The 17,196-nt window shown below is 39.5% G+C and overlaps 1 protein-coding gene across 3 annotated transcripts in view; it reads right to left on the reverse strand.

Annotated features, from left to right (window-relative positions):
• The window catches only part of grik4 (glutamate receptor, ionotropic, kainate 4), a 342,449-nt gene that overhangs the window by 55,814 nt on the left and 269,439 nt on the right, over window positions 1–17,196 (reverse strand). For all 3 annotated transcript variants that reach the window (XM_063492892.1, XM_063492889.1, XM_063492891.1), the window contains 3 exons: window positions 13,727–13,888; window positions 9,179–9,331; window positions 8,181–8,285 (listed from right to left, as the gene is read on the reverse strand). In XM_063492892.1, the coding sequence (XP_063348962.1) occupies window positions 8,181–8,285; window positions 9,179–9,331; window positions 13,727–13,888 (420 nt within the window). The remainder of the gene's footprint in view (window positions 1–8,180; window positions 8,286–9,178; window positions 9,332–13,726; window positions 13,889–17,196) is intronic.

The raw sequence follows: 17,196 nt of genomic DNA on the forward strand, positions 1-17,196 counted from the left end.
ACCAATACACAGCAACCTTGGAAGCCTTTTAAACGAAAACACACACACCCATGTATAACTGTCAAAGCCAAATCTGTTCTTGCACGCAAACTGTGCCAAGCAGCTTTGGACTCGATAATGAGAACAATTTGCCTTAAGTCATGCTGCAGTTGGCCTTTGGTCTTTCCCACTCACGGCCAACGTGTCCAGGTCTAACATGCTCATAACTGACTTCCAGCATCATGGTCTCTTTCAGCCACCACCTCAACGGTTTCTATTTCTTCCTCCCTTTCCTCCGTCCACCCCTCAGGTGGCTTCCACGCTAAAGAAGTGATTTAAAGCCGCCATTAAAAAGCTTAATTAGCATTATTCTTCCTTCCAAGAAGTCGCCAGGAGAGTTTGCAGCTCACCATGTGTATGTCGCATGTACAAACACATACAAATACGTATGACACCGAAAGGCTTGTGCAGCTTTTATAACACCCTCTTCTGCATTCTCACATGCTCTCACACAACAGAGCCCAGCAGTAACAGGCAACAGCTTGCCTAATCCAAACTGCAATAATTACTCATTTTACAGCTTCCTCCAATTAACCGGCGTGCTGCTGTCATTGAGCTCCATGCAGAAAATGAGGGCCAGTCCACAGAGGCCAGGGGGAGCTGGAGAGAGAGAGAGGCTGGACCGTAGAGTCAGTTTGGTTCTGTGCTGCAGTGTGTTTGTTTTGGAAAGGGTTTGTGCCCCCGCTAAACCACCATAAATGGTGGTGGGCTTGTTGTGTATGATTGTGTACAGAGCCAGGAAAGCGGGCAGCAGGGGATGGGACCAACCCCATCAATGCTTTCACATAAGCTCTCACAAAAACACACAAGTATGAATAAAAAAGGAATGCATGCAGATGAAGACACGCAGGCACACTGGCTGGTGGTTGCTAGATCGGTCAGAGGTCCTACAGCTGCTGTAGCCCAGTATCATAAAAAAAATGGGAACTGATCCTCCAAACAGCAAACTGCTGTAATCCACTCCGGCAGGAAACAGTGTCATCATTTGATGCTCCTGGAGAGAGAAGAAAGCAGCCGGCATTCAAAAGAACAGGTTGAGTCGCATTATCTATTTGTATATATCCAGATTGATAGTGTTTTACAGAGTAACCCCGGTGTTCACACCATCTGGAGAGTACTCCCCCAGAAACATGTTCACGTTAAAATGCAAGCCAAGGAGTTCTTTGTGCTGTACTTCTTCATCTAGCTCATTACACAAGACCCACTGTGGAACAGGATTACCCTGAGTCTTAAAATAAAATGATTAGTCATTTCAGTCAGAAATATGGGTGGAGGTCATTGTCATTGCCTTTAATATTAGGTCTGGTAGAACAGGAATGAAAAAAACAGAGCCCCGGCTGTTATTTTCTGTGCAGTTTATAATTTTACTGTTTCTGATTTCACAGCTTTGTCTTTGCCTCTTTTCTTTCTGTCCTATTTTTCTCTTACGCGCCCTTTCTGTCTCATTTACTTTCTGCCTGTCAGCCTCTACCCTCATCGCTCATTTTTCCTCCCCTCTCTCCCCTCACCTGCCTCTCTCACCTCCTCTGAGCATTAGTGTTGGTGCCTCGGCCAGAACACGGACAAAGTCATGCCAACTTCACCATCATCGCTGGCCCACCTGGCTGCCGCCGCAGGAGCAGCTGGGAAATTTACTTTGCTTGCCAAGACTCAACAACAAATATTATTGCACGAGGCAGCCGCATCATATTCTGGAAATAGGGTAGGTTAACTGAACTGTCATGTGAAATGGTTTCAAGTTTTCATAAATTACCAAAATTTGATAAAATTAAACTCGTACAGTTAACGCGCTCTGGGTGAAACGCTTCTTAGCTTGAATCAGACTCATTCGGTCAAAATTGCTAAAGAAGCAAAATGAAAACTATCTAGTTCTCTGACTTAAGGTTTGAAAGTAAAGTACTAATAAAGTGTAAACATTTGAAATTATATTCACTCTCTGGAGTTTGACTAGTACTAATTAAAACCCAAAGTTGATGCAAATATTATTGTATAAGTTGCTTTTATTTTGTCTTTCAGAAGACAAAGTACATCCTCATTGTCATTCACTGCTACAGATGTGGAGGTCTGACGCATGGGTAGAGTATTTGATGTAAAAATAAAGCTTGATGAGTTTCTCCAAATCATATTAATCATGTGCTCCAGCACATGATCAGCTCTGACTCAATTACCACTCGAGTCAGAGCTGATAGTTTATCATTTATCATTAGGTTATAAAATAATTCAGAAAACAAACCCCGTTTAGTGACTAGGCCGACTGATCGGTAAATAGGCCGATGAAAGACGTAAAGATAGATGTGTAGATGTACATTCATCTGAAAAAGTTTTCGCCTGAGCAATAACTTAAGCCTCTTTTCCAACAGCACCTACTCAGCTTGACTGTACTTGACTCTGTTTGATTTTTAGGGTTTTCCAATCAGTGAAGGTACCTGGTACCAGGTACTTTTTTAGTACCTACTTGACCAGGAAACATGAGAGCGACTTCTTCACAAAAGTCAAACCCACCATTTTTGAAACCCAGCAATGAGGGGAAATAGCTACACACAAATCAACACTGCAATCCAACGACACGGTGCAGATGTTTACCATGAGCTCAGCAGCAGGTGAAACCATTGCCTCGATGTCCTCCGTTGTTGTGTTGTGTTTGTGTCATATGCAAATGATGTCATGGGACATTCAGGCTGCCTTGCTATAATGACCCCACCCATGTTGAGGTGGTACTCAACTGTAATGGAAAACGATCGAACGTAATGGAAAGCGTCTCACATCATTGCCGTTTGCAGGCATTTGATTATGCACAGCTCTCTTAAGGTCCCACCATAGCATTTCAATCAGGTTACTGCCTGGACTGGACCATTGTGGCACATAGATTCTTTTCTGTTGTAGATTTGCTGATGTCCTGTTGCATGACCCCATTCAGTTGTCAGACAGATGCCCTCATATTTGACTCTAGAATGCTTTGGTATACAGACTGCAAGGCCCCCAGGTCCTGTGGCTGCAAGAACCCCCCCCTCCCAAATCATCACCCCTCCATCACTATGGCTACATGGCTGCCAGTTGATCTGAGGTGTGTGTGCTGATACCCTGTGTTTGTGGCTCTGTGTATTATGGCTAAACATCTCTACTTTGGTCTCATTTGTCCAAAGGACATTTTTTCAGTAGTCTTATGGTTTCTTCAGATGAGAGGGAGAAGACACTTTTCTCCCGGCAGCCCTGGAGGCCTGTAAATTCTGAAATGTAGCTCTTGGGTTTTTTGCTGCTTCTCTGAACACTGCATAGTCTAACCCAAGGGTGAATTTGCAGGGATATCCACAAGATTGTTAACACAAACTTGAATGCTCCACACCAACAAACACAGAGGTGCTTACTGATGATCAGTTAATTGAGTGCAATTGATTGGCAGGGCCCTGCTGCGACTTCTTAATTTGTATGGAAGCAACAGAGACAACAAGGGCAACAGGTAAGTAGATTATTAGTAGTTACAGTTATGTTGTTACTTGCGTTGTAACGGTGCTTCTGTTATCAGATAGATAGATAGATAGATAGATAGATAGATAGATAGATAGATAGATAGATAGATAGATAGATAGATAGATAGATAGATAGATAGATAGATAGATAGATAGATAGATAGATAGATAGATAGATAGATAGATAGATAGATAGATAGATAGAAGCAGCAAACTGTTCTAATGTGTGAAATGCCTGCCAGAGAAATTCAATTTGTGACAGTGATTGGCTGTAGAGTGTTGTGCCCCTAAGGAACTGATGATCACATGTTTAGGGATCTTCAGTGCAGCCACAGGACTGAGGGTGTGATGGGTGCCACTGGGTAAAGAAAGACAGAGGAAGCAGGGTAGAGAAATGGAGGCCGGTGGCTGTGCAGATTATGCCTCATTGCTCTCTATTTCCCAAAAGCGTTGGCTGATGCAAGACATTCTTTTTTCTTTTTAGGTTGCATTTTAAATGAATGACCTCTCCCTAATGCACATTCATTGGCGAGACACAGTGTGGGCATCGTAGACAATGCTGCTGCTATTCTATTTTTACAAAACAAAAGACCTGAAGTATCAACTTGTCATGTGCATACTGGTAAATACTCGGCTAAAACTGCGTGTGTAGGTGTGACTGTATGTGTGGGCAGCGGGCCACCTTGCTTATCTCTGCCAAGGCCCTAGCACCTCTGGTGTCTGCCTGGCTGAGGCAGCCCCAACCCAAAAGCATGTGGGAGGTGTTATTCAACAAATCAAACAACACCCCCGTCCTGCCCCCCCCCCCTCCCCCCTCCCCCCCCGTCTAACACCTTGCTTTTTCCCATTACCATAACTGGCAGGGTCTTTATAATGCTTCTGGTTGAAATCATCACATTAGGCTTGATAGTATCCATCCTTCTGCTTGACTGGACTAGTGCCAGTCTAAAAAAAGGGGACATGAGGAAACACAGACAAGGTTAAAAAATACAGATGGGCCAGCGTCACAGTGTCTGACTGTTTCATGGGTTGCTGGGATAAGATTGCCCTCACACTCAGACGGAAACTCAATCTCCGCTTTCAAGGAGATCTTCTCAACTAAAAGGGTCAAAAGATTTGAAGCGCTGTGAAATACGGTGAAGTCTCGTTTCTGTACTATCAAATCTGTCCCTACCTTATCGGTGGCAAAGCAGAGTAACAACAACTACTTAAAATGCTGTAGGTAAGAAAGGGAACAGGAGACATCGGCTGTCAAGATGAAATGTAAAATACTGAGTCCTGGCACCCAAAATAGGGAATACATAATAAGGGAAGATGATAGACTTTAAGTCCATTGGCTGAATAATACTGAGAGACAGTAAGAGACAATAAGAGGAATAGAATAAAAGAGTTATTGCTGCTGTATTTCAAAAATACTGAGCTGGTTTAGACATTGTTTTTTTTTTCTTATTGTTTTGATATGCCTGCTTTACAATTCCAGCTACAGTACAGGCCACAAACCATTTTCCATTAAAATATGATCCACAGGTCATGCATGTGTGCACATTTATGATCTGTTTATTAAATGAACACTTGCCTTTGCACTGGCAAACCATGCCATATGTATATGTATTTCTTGCCCAGCACCGAAGTGTTTATGGATAAAAAATACCCATTTTATTTTTAAAGGAAATGTCATGTCCCTGTATGCATGTATAAAATTTGACTCACTATCATATATAAGCCATTTCATACACAGTCAGAACCTTTTAACTGTATTACGCACATTACTCAGTTTCCTACATGAACCACACTGCAGTGCCTGTCGCAAAACATCAGTGTACAAAACTATAAACTATACTTGTGTGTCTCATGTGAGAAGTGCTATCTTTGTAAATATTCTAAAGCCCAAAGTTACCAGGCTGCTACCATAAAAGCAAACATGACAACAGACAGATTCTCAAAACTTTTGCTGCTTGTGTGATGATGTTTGCCTTTGAATCCTTTTTGCCTCACATATAACCAAGATTTGTACCTGGGAGATCACCCACAGCTTTTTAATGCTGGTGACGGCTTGGCCCCACTGGGCATTTGGAGATGGAGTTGATGGATGGGAGGGTACAGTGGGCTATCAATTTGCTTGAATAAACTTCCCCCCAGCAAGTCTTGAATTTGAAACAGTGTTTTTGTTTTTCCCTGCTTTACCAAACGCTTGGCCAGGGGTTCTTTATCGGGCAGACATAAATAGACAAATTTTATGAATTTCAAATTTATTTTAATATTCAGACATTTTTTCCAAAGATGAAATGTACTGGGGTGACAGTTCTGATTATAGGATTTATGGCTATCCAAACTTTTTGAACAGGTTTTAAAATGAGACTCTGGGGAGTGACAGTGAACTTTAATATGATTGGTCAGCAGATAGAAAAGGAGAAGAGTCAGTGTTCTGCATTTTCCCATTTCTGACAAATAGATTAAGAAAAAGACCACTTACGCTGTAGAAAATTAAGAGCCATATAACAAGACTGGTTATAAAAGAAACTTATGCTAAAACCTCTTTATGGGGTTTTAAAAATTCCTCTTTGCAGGAAAAAACAGTTGCTGCAAGTCAGATATTAGAGATCTGAGGCCTAATGCTTTCAAATTTGGTAATCCTTCAGATGAAGCATCAAAAAGCCCTGCTATAACATCTTTAGCCCCTGAATAATAGATATAGAACATAGCTCAAATGCACCAGAAGCTGTGTTATCCATTCATTAACAGACCATATTCAACGCTGCTAAAAGCTTTTCATCACTTACATTTGATTACTGACTCTTTTTATTCTTTGTAATCCCTGTAAATGTCCTTAATCTATTAGAAACTATATGAAATGATGTACCCAGGCATACACTGAATTGCCCAGGGAGACTACTTTTCGAGACTGTGTGAGGTGGCTCAGGGTAAAGTATGGACTTAAATACCTGCTTATGTACGTAGTTTGTTTTAAAAAGATTGCTGTCTACTTCCAGTGCCCACTGTTTTCATGGTTCTGAGTCCTGGACCCTGATTTTCTTTAAGTATTTCTGTTTGATTGTTAGTTCACTTTCATACTTCATACTTTCATTTATCTACATGAACTTCTTTTGTATTCTTGAGCTCTTGAGTCTTAAGCTCTTAGTTTCAGCTTCTATTTTTCTTATAGTTTTTGTCTACCATGCATTGTCTCTAGCTTTACTTCCTGTCTTTTACCTTAATTGTGTTCAGCTTTGGTTAGTTTCACTCCTGTTTTCAATTCCCTTGGTACCCCATGTGTATTTACAGTATAGCTTCAGTTTGCATATTGTGCATCTGTTCTGTCATTCCTAGTGTGTTCCCTGTGTGATTTCACTACTTTTCGCTACTTACTTACCTTTGGATTTGAGACTTTGTTTTCCCCCGGTTTTTGGATTAATTTTTTTAAATTTTTAATTTAATCAGTCTCAATAATAGCTCACTTTTTGCTCTGCTACTTCCACACACTCCTAGCCTATGTTCGGTGTAACGTGCTACTGTAATCCCACTACATTTTTCAGTAGTTCAGTAATGTAACACAATACTGTAGTAAATTTAGTGATAAATTCAGTAGTTACAGTTATGTTGTTACTTGCATTGTAACGGTGCTTCCGTTATCTGCAAGGTGGACAGACAGACAGACAGACAGACAGACAGACAGACAGACAGACAGACAGATAGATAGATAGATAGATAGATAGATAGATAAAAAATGTAGCTTTTTTTAAAAAAATTTTTTTTGCTTCTTTTATTCCTCAGCACTTGGGCTACAATCACTTGATTTCCGTTCCTATGCAGGGAGAAGGAAAATAGCAAGTGGTCTACAGCTTTTGAGGAGTGGAGATATGGTCATTACGTTTATTTTTACTGCACAAAAGACTGTGATGGTGAAATCCAAACTGCACCCAAGACAAACACCTACATAACACTGCTAACAGAACTTCGGCTGGTTTTCAACTTTGCTTTGAGTTCTCGGTTTTGTATTCATACACAAAGAAAGATCACGTTTAGTCTCAGGTTTATATTGTTAACTGGTAATTTTGTAACAGTTACATTCCAGATATTTTTTTTGCAATTGATCCATATGACATTAGTATTGGCATATATATAGCCATGTTTCTAAAACTAATAATAAAAAGAGCAGGAGCAAAGCTGACTTTAAAGGTGACATCTGTGGTTACCTAAATTTATTTCCCACAAAAATATGATTGTTTCACCTTCAAAGAGGCACGCCTAGTATTTACTTTTGTCCTCTGGAATCTCAACCTTTTTGCAAGTAGGATAATGGAGAGTGTTTGCTCCAAGAGATGTCAGCTGAACAAGCGTTATCACAGCTCCCTGCTGCACGATCCAGCTCCAGTTGCCTTACTGCTATAAAGACAACTGAAACATTTGCCCAAAGTACTGCTCTACTGGGAACAGGACTGTGCCGGAGCGCTTTGTGTTCAGCAATAACATTTATATTATAGCCAGCGTATATCTAAAGAGCAAATCTGTGTGGGTCACTAAAGAAATAATAAGAAAACTGTTTATAAATCTTTTTAACCAATCTCAAGAACATTTTACCACCGCTAGGAAGTGCTAGTGTTAGCTGAACCTAAACCTATTTAATCTAAAGAAAGATAATTTCGGCATCAGATCTGTGTGATGGAGGTACTTTACCTGCCTTAGGCCGTCCTTGCTGTTCTGCATGATCCTCAGGGCGTAGTTAGACCGCTGTCCTTTGCTGTTGAATTCAATGTGCCCTGTTAGACCTTCCAATTCTACCTATCCAACAAAGAGACGGCACACATGTTAAAAGATATCCCGTCTGCTTCCCTCTCGGCGGTACCTATTGTGAATATGACTTGAGGTTACTTTACTGCTGCTGTCTCTGTATGAGCCGCCTGAACACTATTTGTCATATTTAGAATAAGAATATGGAGACAAGCCGGTAACAGCTTCAATTTAGGGCAAAAAAGAAGAGCGATTAGTTGTGCCCTCTTTCTCAGAGTGAGAAAGACAAACGGTCTGATATCGAACACGTGTCACATTTAAGTATTTCAGTCACTTACAGTCATTTCGCCCTAACAGGAAAACACATTTTATTCCCTGACAGCACATCTTTATCTCTCCTCCTCCACTGTGTCTCAGTATAATGTAGAGATGAGATAAACTGACCTAGTCGATAGGGAGCATATCGTTAAAGAAGAAGAAGCACGGCCATTATCTGCTGTCAGTAAAAATATCTAGACTTTAAAATATCCAATTAGCATGCAAAGAAAGATATAAGAAAAGCAGTAATGAAGAGCTCAACAAGTATTATCAGACAAGCTACTTTTTGGGGACAGCCTCAGTGACTTCCAGGAGTTTCTGATGCTTGTCAAGAGTTGACGAAACAAAATTTGTGAGCATTAGAGTTTTGGCAGTACTTCTCAATGTATTACAAAACTTTCATATGTTTACTGACAGCAGATAAAAGTGAATATTAGAGGTGCTGATACATGAATTTTGTTAAATTATTGGACAGAGCCACCTAGCTGACTGATGCCTGTACCAATGCCCTTTCCTAACTCTAGGAAAGAAAAAAATCCAGATTTTTCCAAAATTTTCAAGCATTCCTTGAAGCTAAGCTTGGTCAGTCTTGTAATCTTAATCACGTCCAGCAGAAGCAGCCTTACCATCCTCAGGTAATTCATGAGGCTGGTGCCGTGCTCCCAGATCTTGGAGGACTTGCAGGAGAGCTGAGTGGCTCCGACGTTCTGGCTACGGTTCAACTCCTGGACCGCCGCCACCACAGCGTATACCGCATCAAAGAGCAAAGCTGACGAGAGCTGCAGAGGCAGAGGGAAGGAGGCAGGTGAATGTATTATGCACACACACACACACACACACACACACACACACACACACACACACACACACACACACACACACACACACACACACACACACACACACACACACACACACACAAAACTGCAAAAACCCAAAGCACACAAACTACAAGCGTAACATATCAGCGGTTAGTGGTTAGCGAGGGGTTAACCCATCCCTCGTGTGGCAGCAAGATTATTCCATTAGATCATTAGAAAGACTCTGATCTGCTGACAGCGTTGAAAATCATCTCTCTCTCCCTCCATCTCTCGGAGAGACTCTGTCCTTCCTGCTCTTATCCCCAATGAAGCTGGCACACCCTGACCATTCCAATTACTGCCTGCCTCTCTCAGCCGGGGCCAAAAAACAGTGGGAGAAGCAGCTTTTCCTCTCATCTCCTCTGTACAAACAGCCTCGAAGTCACCGCCACAGCATCCTGCTATGTACGTTTTATTAAAATGCACGCTGCTTTGCATTAGATTCTCGGTAAAATCCCAAGCCTCGGTGCTGTACATCTGTGTAATGGAACTACAGATTAAACTGATACTGATAGAAGGCTGAGGGGGATGGTGCTGCGTAGTAAATCTGGGAGGCCAAACAGAACTAAACAGTCATTAAACAGCACAACTCTGATGCATTACACAGCCTTAAATTGACTAATGCTTTTGGCAAATTGCACATTAAAGGCACCATTCACCCCAGGATTTCCTCCTACATTTTACATCTTTCAAAAAATAAAATTAAATAAAAATTAAACAATGCACAAACCTTTTTTTGTGAGTTGTTTCACAATTATATTATTTTTACTATCTACACCTATCCTCCCACCCTCCAAAAAACTAAAGAGCTAACACTGCAGATCACCTGATGGGGATGTAATTATTGTATCAATGATTATCTTGTCATGCTGTTACAACCACCATCTTCTGTAGAGTGATATGATTGGATGGTGTGGTTCAGCAGCTTCAGGCCAGGCTGCTAAGTCAACATGACAATGTGAATGTATTGCACTCATATCTATAAATATCATCAATCCTTTGTCAGCCTTTACTTTACAGGAGGAGACTTTAGTGCTGCAATTGTGTACAGAAGACAATATTGTTGCTACACATACTGATGTTTCCTCAGTGCGTCTCCATTTTTATTGTTGTGCAAGGAATTGTACTGTGAATTTGATGTAAAGCTAATAATATGTTGGCATTCACCCATATGTGTATCTATGGGGCGCTGTTTGTAAAGTGAAATATGCTGAACTTAACGGCAACATTTTTCCACATTTAGCTCAAAACCTTACAAAAACATGTTTTTTCGAGTCATTTTTTACAACATTTAGTAAAATATTTGTAACTTTTCATATTTAAAACACAATCTTAAATGTTAAATCTAAATATTACATTTAAATCTAAATCTAAATGTTAAATCTAAATATTATATTTAAATCTAAATGTTAAATCTAAATATTATATTTAAATCTAAATCTAAATGTTACAGGAAACTAAATATTTAGTTAACATGCAAATTTAATCTGACCACTACCGGCACACTTTTGCACTGGAGGTTTTCGTAAAGCTTTTATTTTAGTATTTCTGTTGATCCGTACATTTTAGCTAAATATTTAGTTTCCTGTAACATTTAGATTTAAATATAATATTTAGATTTAACATTTAGATTTAACATTTAACATTTAGATTTAAATTTAACATTTAGATTTAAATATAATATTTAGATTTAACATTTAGATTTAACATTTAACATTTAGATTTAACACTTAGATTTAGATTTAAATTTAACATTTAGATTTAACAGTTAAAATTGTGTTTTAAATATGAAAAGTTACAAATATTTTACTAAATGTTGTAAAAAATGACTCGAAAAAACATGTTTTTGTAAGGTTTTGAGCTAAATGTGGAAAAATGTTGCCGTTAAACTCAGCATGTTTCACTTTACAAACGGCGCCCCATATGTATCACTCTTCTTTCTCTCACTTTCTTACCACATCTTTCTTTTCTCTTTATTCTTTAACAGTAACTTTAATCAGCAGGCTATAATTACATGAGCTGAACAACAGAACATATCAGCAGCTTCTGAAATCTGTGCTTTTTTTAATGTCTTAGCCAATAATACACACAGAATTATTTCCACGCTTTGAAGGCAGCTTTCATGAATTTTTTCCTTTTTTTTTTGTAATTTCCCAATACAAATGATAACTTCAGACCTAAAGGAACAAACTTGGTCTTAATTTCTAAACCTGTAAATATTGAAGTGGGGTTTTATGGTCTACCTCAGTACCTAACAGTCCAACTCATGAATGCTGTTTTGACAGTTTGGACCTGTAGGCATCTTCTAGTTATACTCTGTTTGTATATAAATGAGCTGCACTCTCTAATGAAAAATTCTATGTGCAGTTACTTTAATCAATACTGATGTGAGACTATAAATATCAATTGCAAGATGTTTGAATGCAGCACAATTTGTCTCCCATGAAACCTTCTTCTCTTATAAACCTTCAACCTATCTGCCTACATTTCCTCAGATGATGTGGTGCGTGCCTTTATCTTTAAATGCATCAGTGCAATCTAACACACATATAGGTCAGCGGCTGCATTTGTTGTTTATAAGAGAACGTTTAAAAAGACAGCATATTACGCATGTGCATGTTTAAACGGGTTAATCACGTTCTTGCTCCCATCAGCCTTTAGTCTCTCTGGTTATTAGCTAATTAGCCACAAGTCCTAATTGCTGCAAGCTTAGTGAGTATCCGAGTGACCCACTGCACACAGAAGCATTTTTAATGCTAGTTCAAACTATTCTTAACCTATTTCACCATCCAATTTGTGTGAAGCAAAAACGGAGTGATGGGTGCTTGTTTCATTTTTTAATGTCTCTTCACTTCAAACAAAGGGGATTCGTTCATTAATCTGACTTGACTGAATATCTGGCTCCTAATGAAACCCCTGAGCAAACAAAAAATCTGCAGTAGTGGCAGTCTTTTTGCACTCAGGTGGGTTATTAAAAAAACATTTACAAGGATCAAAACAAATCTGCATTACAGCTTTTCTCAATATTGAGAATATATTGAATTCAAATATATAAATTACATCACTTTTTAATATTGTCTTTAAGTTTTTTTTGTTTAAGATGTAAAAATACATGAAATTATTTAATTCAGTTAAATTTTATTTACATAATCCCAATTAACAACAACTGTTACCTCAAGGTGCTTTATGTTATAGGCTACAAACCCTACAATATTAAACCAAGCAAAAATAACAACAATCAGGTAACCCTGTATGAGCAAGCACTTAGCAACAGTGAGAAGAAATTCACTCCCCTTGAACAGGAAGAAACCTCTTTGGTTTACTTCAAAGCTAATAAATAATGAAAATCAAAACTTTGATTTGTTATATCAACAGTGTAATGTGACGTATATTCATCTTTTCCCGGTAAAAAATTCTGCAATAAGCTTTTTTTGTTGTTTTTTTTTGCTATTATCCAAGAGCAGAAGTTCAGTCTAATAGCTGGTGCACTTGTACTACTTACTCTGAGAAGTTGCTTTTTATGAGAGACACTATTGAGCAAATGTGGGAGAGTGTCTAGCCTTAAGAGGGATTACTGGGTAGTCAGATAATAGTCATAAATTTTAGTCTCATAAAGAAACGCTAAACCACAAACAGATAGCACTCATGTTTGTGCAGGGCATTTACAACACTGTATTTAGTGAGTCTGATGTAAAGAAAACTCGATAAGCCATGTCATAAAATATGTCAGAGTCTAGTAATAATAATAGTACGACATGTTCAAGCATGTGCCTCGCTATTTTGTGGCCCCTGCTGAGCCGGCATGAGATTTAAACAAATCTGCAATCACCTTCAGTTTACACATATGCAACAAGGCTTTTTTTGTAGTCACTCATTCACACAGGTAGTGCACACTATTTTAAATGTTGAGCTACAGAGACCATTTAGATGAAAACAGTTGGTGATTTAAGGGGGGATGCTGTGAAGGTAAGTAGCTTTTCCTGTGTGCATTTCCTCTGAAGAAAATTCAACAAGGAAGATGCCATTCTAACGGTAATAAGGAGGGTGCCAAATGCTGCTAATGAGCTGTCTGGGAAACAACAATGGCCTACAGCAACACCTGAAATTACAGCACTTACCTGAGTAAATGCCATCCCTGTATATTTTTCCTAGTATTTTGGAGGCTTCTGTGACTTCAGTGTTTTAATTGGTAAGTTTGTGATAGAGAAGTATGCTGGAACAACTAATTATCTTTTAATTTGGACTGAATTATTCTTCCTGTAACTCCGGTCTTCACTGTAAATAACGTCATGTATTTGTGTTGTGTGAACTAACTGGTGTGCCGGCGAAGGGTGCGTGGTCACAGTTCTCTTGCCAGGAGCGGTTGAGGCTTAGCGCAAAATCCTGGAAGAAGGGATGAGTTTTGTTGAAGACGGAAAACCCAACTATGTTGACTCGCTGGTCCACCACGTCGTCCAGTCGGAGTAAAGAGAATTCCTATAGGGAGAAAAGAGAGTAAGGCACAAGATTATGGGCTCCGCTTAGGCATGAGCTGTCATACCCTGCTACAGTCTACCATAATCTGTTTAAATTACACCAATGATATATTGAATTATTGTCAAGGTAAAAAAGGGCATCTGTTCACTCAACACTTTTACATCCGATTTAATCTGTCCGATTCACATTTCATTAACTACAATTATTCCGGTTGATTGACATGAGAAAGCTGCAGCAATTTGTTCAGAGCCACAATTTTACCGAGCATCGCTGCACAACACCCATGCATTTTTTTCTCTCACTGGCTGTAAAAATGTACAGGTATGAATGCCAGACTGCAAAGCTAATGGGTTACAATTAGAGAGACGGACAGACAGAGAAAGACTCGGGGAAAACAACAAAGGTCACAGAGACCAATAATTGAGATAGAAATCCATGACATATTGAAATCATCCAGGTTGGGAGGAGAGGAAAACACAAGTCGTTTGTTATTTGGCTCTTTTGCTCCAGGGACAAGTTGTTTTCACGCTGCCTGGGGAACAGGAGACAGGGGACAGGGTGAGACGGAGCTGAGGAAGAACAGGGGAGAGAGAGGAGGTGGGGGCGTGACTGAGGACGGACGTCTCCTGAAGGTTAATAGAGGTGTCAAAACCCAGTCCCCCGCCTCAGGTGGCACTCTTCACCTTCCAGCCCTTTGTGCCATCTAACTTATGACAGCCAGACCAAGCCCAGTCTACCTCTGTGCCTGCCACCAAGACAAGTGAGTGTGAAGATAAGAGAAGTTTGAGGGGATGGTGAGTGGGTGGGGCAGCATGTGACACTGGGAACAAATGGCCATATGGTGTCTGTAGAAATGGTAAATACACTGCAAGTAAATAGAAATAAAAGAGCAAAATATGTATGTAAATGCAAGAAGGCAACAGCAGTGGGCAAACAATTACGTGCCAATCTAAAATAATGATAAAAGCTGCTAACTACACCCCTTGAGGCAACCTCCTGCTATGTAGTAACTCAGCTCATGTGTGGCATCAGGATTGGGTAAAAATCTTCTTAAAAAACAAACAAGCATAAATAAACGAATAAATAGAAAAAAAGCTTTATGGGCTCCCGGAGATATCAAAACTTACAAATTCTGAAGCGCAGAACAACAGCAAAATGAAAAATGGGAAAATTGCCTTTTCATCTGTAAGAGGAAAATGGATGAGAGGGGATTAGGAAAATCAGATAATGGACGTTCAGACAAAAAAAGAGTGAATAGGCCAGTGAATTAAATAACTGATAAGAAGGTAGGTGGAAAAAAGCTCTTAGACCAAGAGAAGAACCAGCATGAATCACTCCACTCTGAAGACACTGGTGGTTGACTGCAATGACAGAGACACACTGCAGGGAAGGAAGATGGATATTTAACCTTTAAGTGGAAGGCTGATTATTCCTATTACCAACCTTCCAGGTACCAGGAAATCCCAAATGTTTTGTTATCCTGGTGTACGGAAGAGGCGGCTGATAAAAACAAGCAACACTGATAAACACTGATAAGATAAGTGAGAGCTTAACTCTTTAGAGTGTGAACCATGATTAACAATGTTTTGAAATATCTTTATTTCTACCTCCTGACAAATAAAACTCATTAAATGTATGTCATCTGACATTTTTTTCATTTCTACAGCTGGGGAAAAAAATCAGACTGATGATGTTAAAGTTCAGTCTTGGGCAGCAGAAATCATAACTGTGAGCAACAGCTTCCATGAAGTTTAATTGTAGTAGGGAATCATTCTCGTTAGGAACATGATAAGATGGTCTATCAGGTATATACCGATCAGCTGCTCGTTAACACAAATAGCTATCAACCAATCACATGGCAGGAATTCAGTGCATTTACATATATGTAGACCAGGTCAGGATGACCTGCAGAAGTTAAAAATAAGGATCAAAATGGGGGAAGATAGGTCATTTAAGTGACGTTGAATGTTGCTGGTGCCAGACAAGCTGGTATTTCAGAAAGTGCTGGGATTTTCCAAAATAATTATGTCTAGGGTTTGCAAAGTAAGGCCAGAGAAAGAGAAAATATCCTGTGGTGGCAATTCACTGGGTGAAAGTGGTTGATTCCAGGTCAGCTGATAGGAAGGTAACTAAAATAGTGACTCCTTAGAATCACAGTATGCAGAAGAGCATCTCTGAACATACAACACATCAAACGTGGCAGCAGATGGGCTACAGCAGCAGAAGACCACATAGGGTGCCACAACAATTTACATGGACTCACTAAAACTGGACAACAGAAGCTTCGATAAACGTTGCCTGGCCTGATGGAAGAATCAGAATTTGGTGTAAATAACACAATAGTATGGATTTATCCTGCCTTATATAAACAGTGTTTGAAATATATATTTAATTTCACACTTCAGGCCTCTTAGTACCAACTGAGCGTCGTTTAAACACCACAGCTTTCAGGACTATTGTTCCTGACTATGTCCGTCCCTTTATGATCACAGTCTACCACAATCTCTTCTGATGGCTGCTTCCAGCAAAACAACATGATGTCAAAAAGCTCAGATCATCTCAAACAGCTTTCTCGAACATGAAAATAAGCTCACTTTACTGAAACGGCCTCCACAGTCACCTGATCTAACAGAGCACCTTTTGGATGAACAGAACCTGGAAATTCATGGATGCGCAGCTGACAAATGTGCAGCAGTCGTGTGATGTTGCCACGTCAATATGGACCAAAACCTTTGACGAATGTTTTCAGCACCTTGTTGAATCTATACCATGAAAAATCAAGACAATTCTGAGGAAAAAGTAGGTTCAACAAGGTGTACCTGATGGAGTGGATGGATATGGACTTAAAAATATTTAGACAATTTGACTTCTCCTTCAAGAAATACAGCTTTTTCAAATGTTTGTTTACAAAACTACACGATGAAATAACATAAGCAGAGGAGATAGCAGGGCGTTGTTTGGCTGTTGTATGCGGTGAAGTGTTTGATAAGAGGTGTAATGATTTATATGTTTGTTGAATGCTTTTGTTAACACACTAACTGAAGACAGCTCCTGCAGTTTGTGTTTACAGTCCTGCATTTCCATCACTATGCAAGCACATTTTATTTGCTAAATTCCACCCTGACTGGATTGTTATTCATCCTGGCCCAGTATGACTTTCAAGTTGCAGAGCGTGAAACACATTTAAAATCGCCTTATTAGAGGATGTAGCACCAAAGTTTAAGGGGCTTCTAGCTGCTCTTGAACTTCAGGAGACAATCCTGTTAATGAGTAGAATAATGGTCTAATGATCTTGTTAGGAAAGAAAC

This window comes from Pelmatolapia mariae, linkage group LG14 (genome assembly GCF_036321145.2).
Source record: "Pelmatolapia mariae isolate MD_Pm_ZW linkage group LG14, Pm_UMD_F_2, whole genome shotgun sequence".
NCBI classification, from domain to species: domain Eukaryota; kingdom Metazoa; phylum Chordata; class Actinopteri; order Cichliformes; family Cichlidae; genus Pelmatolapia; species Pelmatolapia mariae.